At 37.4% G+C, this 8232-nt stretch overlaps 1 protein-coding gene across 1 annotated transcript; it reads left to right on the top strand.

The window, feature by feature from the left end:
* Positions 1-562: 562 nt before the first annotated feature.
* Positions 563-7754, top strand: LOC752563 (transcription initiation factor TFIID subunit 10). Its single transcript, XM_001179559.4, has 5 exons — positions 563-671; positions 3458-3609; positions 4820-4884; positions 5844-5955; positions 7104-7754. The coding sequence occupies exons 1-5, from the start codon at positions 638-640 to the stop codon at positions 7191-7193; spliced, it is 453 nt and encodes a 150-aa protein (XP_001179559.2). The 5' UTR covers positions 563-637; the 3' UTR covers positions 7194-7754.
* The last annotated feature ends 478 nt before the right edge of the window (positions 7755-8232 follow it).

Below are 8232 nucleotides of genomic sequence, written 5' to 3'. Positions count from 1 at the left end.
ACTTGGAAAGAATTACAGAAATTTAACGAGACCCCCCCCCCCCGGGAAAAAAAATAATGAGTTAAGTTTGAAAATGAATGAGAGCGTCACAGTTTTGAGTATATAGCGCTTTGATACTGACAATCCGCTCGGTTTCAGAACAAACACGAAAGTCCAAATTCCAATTCAGCTGAACACAATCCTATAGTTGTAAAGCACAAGATAAAACTTTCAAAATGAATACCAACACAAAATTCTTTAACAAATTTAAATTAGTGATATGCTAAATATATTTGATACAATATAAATTGTAATTATATATGGAGGGTATGATGGTTTAGAAGGAGGCTGCGATAGAGGGAGGGAGAGAGAGTGAAAGACAGAGAGACAGAGAGAGAGAGAGAGAGATAGAGATAGAAAGAGGGGGGTCACCTCCGTACACTCTCTCTCTCTCTCTCTCTCTCCCTCTCTCTCTCTCCCTTTCTCTCTCTCTCTCTCTCTCTCTCTCTTTCGAACTGTCTCTGCTTCGAATGATAGATTTGGGGAAATAGTATCATAACATGCACGGGAGTGTTGATATTTACTACACTTCAAAGATACCATAACTTTCCTCTGAGTTGCTTTGGAACGTTTTCAATTGGCTAAGTTCAAAGACGAAATGTCAAATACTAACCTAAAGAGCGTGAAAGAGGGTAAGAAAATTGCATTTGTTGATGTTAATGTATCAAAGGTATTATTGGGATGTATATTTTTTTATTTCACAGGTATCATTTGTAGTGATTTTTGTAGATATTGAACTGAAGCTGTGTCATTTTGTGGCACTTTGTTTATCACAGTCCCACATATTCATTTATTTTTAGTGTTTGGGATGTCGATGAATTGAATTGAATTGTAATCTTGAATCTTGAATTCGTTGCACCCAAAAAGCTACGTTGACAGCTGTCCAGGGTGGAGTAACAGTGGTAGTGTGTGAGTGCGTGATGCGTGCAAGTAAAAGAAGCCAGACATTGTGCAGAAGAAGACGTGTAAACTGGAGAGTACGAAGAAGTAGGGTGCATCTGGTGAGAACATTAATGTCGGCTTCATGGCTTCCCTCCCTACAGGGCCCTGGTGGGCATGCCCATCATGGCTATGATGGACGGGACTGCGGAGGTCTGAAAACCAGCAATCGAGCTAGATATTACAGCTACTGCTGGGAGTCTGTTCCATATGGGAATAACTTGGGGGAAAAAACTGTACTTATAGCAGTCCACTCTGCAGGGAAGCTGGTGAAAAATAAATGGGTGTGTGGTGTGTCCACGTAGCTCTCTCTGGTGCAAGACTGGGTGAATAGCTTTCACCAAATGAAAATAAAAATTAGAAGAGGATATGAAATATGACCGAGAATGTGTAGATCTCTAGGTACATATGTTGTTTAGACATGAACATTGTTTAAATCTGTCGATTTCGTGCCAAAAAACTAACATTTAGCCTAGGCCTTGATCACTTTCCGCGTAGAAGTGCAGCGGGCCCTGCAACCAGCGTTGTGCATTACACGCTTACTTTGGCTACACGATGAGCCGTCGCTAGAAACAATTTACAGTTGAATGGTTGAGCAGCCAATCATAAAAAAAAGCCATCATAAGCCCCAGTTTTTGTGCTGAAAATGATATGTGGGATTGTGTGGGGAAGACCAAGACCAAACTCAAATTACAAACTCTTGTTCACCGGCGTAGAAGGGGGGACATGATCGATGTGTACAAGTACTTGAATGGCTTGTACAATGTGCAAGAGATTCCCTTTAAGTTGAGTACAGAAGATAGAACTCGAGGTCACTCTGGAAAACTGGAAAAGAAATATTCAAGACTAGATATCAGAAAATACTTTTTTAGCAATAGAGTCGTGGAGCTGTGGAACGGTCTCCCAGAAAGCGTTGTGGCAGCTGGGTCGGTAAACTCGTTTAAGAATAGACTTGATAGTCACTGGTCAAAGAATGCTAGCCTTCTGTATGAGCCGGTCTAGGTGTTGTCTGTTGTTTTATGTTATTACACAACCTCCTCCCTCCACAAATCGCAGTTACCATGGAAGAATCCTGGATCGATGAACAGGCTTAGACCTACAACATCGTGTATTAAAGTAAAGTAAGTAAGTAAAGATGAAACAAACTTTAAAAAAAAATCAGAAAACACTTCAAATTTGAAAAAAATGAAGTGTTGAGACTGCCAAATCATGCGCAATATGGATTAAGTATATCATATGACAAAGTTCACGAAAAAACTTGTGAAAATTTGGACTCACCGAGGTGAAAATCAGACTAAATTTTAGCTTTCTAGCGGTAGTAGCAATATAGTATCATATTCATAAAGTTAACGGAAGTAGACCGGAGATAGACTTAAATAGAGTCAGTCATGTCAGTAGAGAGGGAAAGAGAAAGAGAGAGAGAAAAGGAAAAAAAAATAGAGATGCGACTGAAAGGAGAGAATGAGAAACAACGATAAAGAAGCAGAAGTGTGACAATCTAGAGGAAGAGATTATAAATCATATAATAAATGAGAAGATTGATTAATCAACTCGATCTGTTGTGACTTGTGTCACTTGGTAAATTCTAAAATTATGGTAAAAATAAAATATAAATAATTGTAGTAAGCGGAGGATGTTTATATGTTCCCCTATACTAGTACCTGCCCCTGTTTTCATACACAAATTCCTGGATATACCCACAGGCACAGTCCCTGCATGGCAATTGTATATTTTACAAAATGAATTGATATGAATGGCAAATTTATCCATGATTTATGCCTTTTGTACTTCAAATTTCATGTTTTTCCTTCCTTCTTATGATTGAGATTATGTACTCCCCTGAAAACAAGATAAATTGTGCAGAATATTCTACTTGACATTTTAAGTCGGATTATTAACACAAATGAGAGAATTGTGAAATATCATGGTCAGAAGGCACGAAGGGTCGTGGATACATTATGTAATCAATTAAGACATTGCCCTCTGGTGACAAGTTATTTAAATTAGTTTTAACTCCCTCATTCCTCGCCTGATTTTGTACAAATTTTTACTGATTTTATTTGAATCTTTTAAACTTTACAATAAAAGTAACTTGATATAAATGTTTTGGTTTACTTTAAGTAATATTTAATTTTTTTGCCTTTATTGGAAGTGTATTGCCTTGATCATGTTTGTTTTTTAACCATGGTGTTTTCGGTCGCTGATGACCTAAAATGAGCAACTTTATTCCCAGCTAAAAAGTATCGCCTATTTTGGTATATGGCCCAAATTCACTGCTGTAATTATATTCCAGCCCTGTAAAATATTTCCTTGCGTCTTGTTTCAATTTGAGATTTCATCTCAAATATTTATTCAACCATTTTTAAAACACATCAAAGACAACAAAACGATTTCCATTGAATGAGTTAATGACAAATTATGATAAAGGTTCAATTCAAACATAAGAGTTTTATCATCAAATCTATTTGTTGTATTCCAGAAGCTATGGACAGTGCCTCATCGGAGGGTGGAGGGAATCAAGCCACACCTAATGGCTCAGAAGCAGAGAATGAAGCAGCGGCTCTCCCTGTCAAGCTGGCTGGTGATGCCTTAGAAGAACTCCTTGAACAGATGGAAGAGTATGCACCTACTGTAAGTTTCATTTTATTATTAGGGACTTTTAGATTTGCACGTCAACAGCTTTAACTGCAATGTGTAACGTCATTTTAAGGCACTGTGCATGCGTTACATCGTCTCAGTCGACGATCGAGAATGTGTAAACCTTGATTTTCCTAAATCTAGTACATACAGTACATACATATTGATATTTATATAGCGCCTTTACATGCTCAAGGTACTAGTATGCCACGTGCGCTTAAAATATACAGTTCCTCAGGTAGACAAAGGAACATCCCTTCCCTGCTATTATGTAAAAATTGTGTACCGATAGAACAGGTGTCACATGCATATTCACCTGTTCTACACATTTTTACATAATAGCAGTGAAGGGATGTTCTTTTGTTAAGGGTAGAATGAGGAACTGTATATTTTGTCCTCTTTCTTTGTCCGTGATGTTCATAGTGTTACTTCCTGCATGCTTTATCGTCGAGTGCAATCTAAAAGATTTCTAATTGTAGTCAACATGGGCAATTAAGTACGTTGACACGCATGATCAGTCGGCGTTCGTCGTGTTCTCGTCCTATCAATCTAAAAGTCCCTAATGTCTCTGAAACTGATACCTGGGGATTGTTTCATAAAGCTGTGTGCAAAGTTACAAATGAATTTACAAATTATTTAAATATGAAGAGCCAAATGGGATGCCCCAAATTTTCCTGACATTTTTAACAAAGTATGACTGTATTTCCCATAATCTCAATTGAATTGTAGCCAAAAATACACTTTGCATTAAAATGTTTTGTTAAAATTGATGAGGTTAATCTACATCTGCATATTTCAACTTTAGCTTATAAATGCAATTAAAAGGATTTGAGAATCCCATTTAGCTCTTCATATTCAATTAATTTGTAAAGTCATGTGTAACTTTACGCACAGCTTTATGAAACGCCCCCCCCCCCCCCCAGGTGAAATACATGCACAACACATATATGACACCCTCATCTGAAACCTGCCCATTCCCAATACAGGTACATACATGTTACAGTGGTTGTATGGCATGTACTCTGGTGCTCCAACCAGTAATAAAACTAGCTAAACGATTGATTCATAAGTTGTACTTTGTAAAAGAGAAATTGAAATAACAACCTGAATATTGCTTAGCTTAGCCTGCTTAGGTGTTTACTTTAGTTCCATTTTTTCTTCATCGAGTGAATTGTTAATCTTTGTCTTTTTGTATATTTGGCAGATCCCGGATGCAGTGACAGGATATTATCTGAATAGATCTGGGTTTGAGGCATCAGATCCAAGACTGTAAGTACATGTAGTCCAAAATATTCCCCCCCCCCCTCCCCGAAAGAAGCTTTTAGATTGCCAGAAGTATGATGTTTATAAGTGGCTCAGACTGAGGAGCAGTGTGGAGCGCTTTGTAAATGCAAGGAAAAGGTGCTATATCGAATATCCTTTGATTGATATTCTTTGCTATTCTTTGCTATGATACATGTGTATGTTTATACGGAGGCGTGATGACTCAATTTCAGAGCAAGTCCCTGGTTCGAAACCAAGTCGATACACAAGTGCCTTGTGGTATGGCATCAATCCTCATTACCAAGTCCCTCGGAGAGGACATAAAGCTGTCAGTCCCCTGGTTGTTTACTTATTACAAGCACACACATAATTTTTTAGCAATCAAGTAAAACAAACAAACAAACAAAGCAACCAACATGTCAGAAGGTCAGAGTAGTCATCAACAGAGCAATTACAGAAAAAAATTAAAGTATGGTGTGTCTGAAGACAGAGTGATACATTCATAATTGCATTGTGGTTGTTGTAATACATGTAGATGAAGAAGAAAAGGTAGTTATAGCATCAGTCATAAGGAGATCGATGGTGGGAAATATATTGAGCACCTCCACTTTTTCTTCTTTTCTTTTTTTTAAATTAGGAAATTGTCTGTTGAGCTATAAAGGCATCAACTGTTTGTGAAATATGTTGGTTAATGTTGGATTGTCCGTCCATTTCTTAAAAGACAGAATTATATATAGTGGGTATGTGTTCATACCACCCAGAGATCCAAAATCATGGAATCTGGGTTTTTCAATCTCCCCCTCCCCCTTCCATTAAGTGTATCCACATTAGTAGCAGTTATAGACGTATTGGATTTCTTTTCACTTTTCATAACTCTATCCAAGAATCCATTTCATGTTTCATTTTCCACATCTCAAATCTCCATCTGCCATTGCTTACGATTCTGATATTGATATCTTTTGCAGGGTGAGATTGATTTCCATATCAGCCCAGAAGTTCATCTCAGACATTGCCAACGATGCCCTGCAGCACTGCAAGATGAGAGGGTCGGGTCAAAGTTCAAAGAAGTCAGTAAAGGTATGTATTCTCCTGTAGCAGATCAGTTCACCAGGAGGGCGTTTCACAAAGCCTTTTTTCAATGACAAATGACAGAAATCAGTGACAACTCTGTTGATAACCAATCAGTAGCAAGGATTTCAGTAGCTTATAACAAAAACTGTCATTTATCACTGATGAAAAGTTTTGTGAAATGCCCCCCCCCCCCCAGGAGTTTATAAAACGGGATTAGGGTCACTTGTGAGCTCCCACGGGCTTATATTTCATCAAATCAAGATGTTTCTGATGGAAAAGAATTTAAAAAGAAAAGAACAAAACAGAGACTTCTTCACATTTTGTTTCACCTCTTGAATTATTGTTTACAGATAGAAGAAAATATTTCATGTAGAAAACCATGTATATCCCTCCAGAAATGGAGGCAATCGCTGAAAATGTGAAGATGTTGATATTATTATGAGAAAATAAAGAAGACCAGAAATGGTTATTTTACAACAACAAAAAGACCAAAAAAATATGGTTCTGATGAATCTGAATGTACCTTCCAGCATAAGAGTGTGTGTTAGAAACTTCATGAAAGATAGTCTATAAGCCCATAATGTATTTGACAAAGGAAACTTACACATTGCATTTTTTAAGTTTGATAAGCTTTAAAAGTACCGTAAATAGTGATAATGGCCTTTATTTAAATAGTGCTTTAATACCTGAACAATGTCTCTAAGCACTTACATGTAATACAGATAAGTGTATGAATATACAGCCTGTCAGTGTTAGGCTGTTAGCTGTACCAATTTTTTGATCAACTAAGTATGAGTAATGTTATAGAGTAAACAACTAAATTATTCATACCCTTTCCAAGTTTATTCATTTTTAAAGTAACAAAAGAAATATTGATTTGACCAGACTAATGTGTTTTGAGAATGTGACATTTTAATTTTGTTTTTAAACATGTAAAAGTATTCAACTAATGGCCCTAATTCAACCAGTCCACCTTTTGTTCTTGATTTACAAAAATAACCCACTCAAAACCTAAAATTTACAAAGGGTATGAAGAAAGCAGTTGTAAACTGTACAAAGAATCTGTTGTTTTAATAAGTCCTGTATAAAGTATGAGCTAAAAATTAATGCCTTGCCTTGTTTCTCTTGTTTCTTTATTCCTTCCCTCTTTGAAGGACAAGCGCTACACTCTCACCATGGAAGACCTCAGCCCTGCGTTGACAGACCATGGGATCAACGTCAAGAAACCCTATTACTTCACATAATGGCCCACAGGGTCATGAACCTCGTGCATGTACATACATGGGTATATGTGAAAGACTATGCAGAACATTCATAACGGCCGTGCTCCAAGATGTGATTCTCGGCACATACCTGTATATACCTTTAGGCTTGATCGAGTAAACAGACTTGCAGCATCTCAGAGAGAGAAAGAGAATGCTTTGGGAAATTCAAAGCTTTTTAGGGCAGTTGGAAGCAAGACTTTACATATACCTATGACTATTTGGCAAGACATGAATCTAGATTTGCCACTCTCCACCCAGGTGTAGCAGCTTGGTACCTGGTAGGATTCATTCCTTGAATGCACTGAGCACTACGGTTGCTGGAGCTGAAGCAAGGGTAATAATATCCAAAGTCCTTCGGAAGAGCATAGATATGTTATACATGTATCATAATGTGATATGCGCTATACGAGGTAGTCATATTATTGTTAGTAGTCACACTAGTCATTATAAGATGATGACGTAGATCCTAATCAAATGATCAGTTGAGAGCGTATATGTGACCAGGCATTTATTTTGCCTAACACGTAATTTTGAAAATGACCGGTCATTATCAAATGCTAATGACCGGTCATTAGTTAAATCATGTTACAAAACAAACAAAACATAATCTTATAAAATGCCCTCACTGCTGTGTATTATTTGTATATTACCCTTGGAAGGTATCCTCGATGAGGAGCAGTTCGCCCCTTTATTTATTTTCCTTCTGAAAGCCCTTATCCTTGTTAGAACCACCAGGACCCTGTTTCATGAAACTTGATATCAATAACAAGTTACAAGCTACTGTTATAAGCTACTGAAATCATGGCATCTGATTGGCTGAGAGCAAATATGTCATAGAAATTTAGCATTTCTTATTGATAATTTGTTTTATGAAACGGGGCCCCGGTGCGTAATGCACTGGTAAGGATCCTGCTTCATGAGTAGTGAGTTGGCTGCTCGGGGGGTGTTTCACAAAGTTCCCAAGTCGAACTTAATCTAAGTTGGACTTGTCAATCATGGAAAGCCGTTAGCATCTTTG

Source organism: Strongylocentrotus purpuratus, unplaced genomic scaffold (assembly GCF_000002235.5).
Source record: "Strongylocentrotus purpuratus isolate Spur 01 unplaced genomic scaffold, Spur_5.0 spur5_scaffold_16, whole genome shotgun sequence".
In the NCBI taxonomy this organism is placed as follows: domain Eukaryota; kingdom Metazoa; phylum Echinodermata; class Echinoidea; order Camarodonta; family Strongylocentrotidae; genus Strongylocentrotus; species Strongylocentrotus purpuratus.
This window is presented reverse-complemented; position numbering and strand designations above follow the sequence as displayed.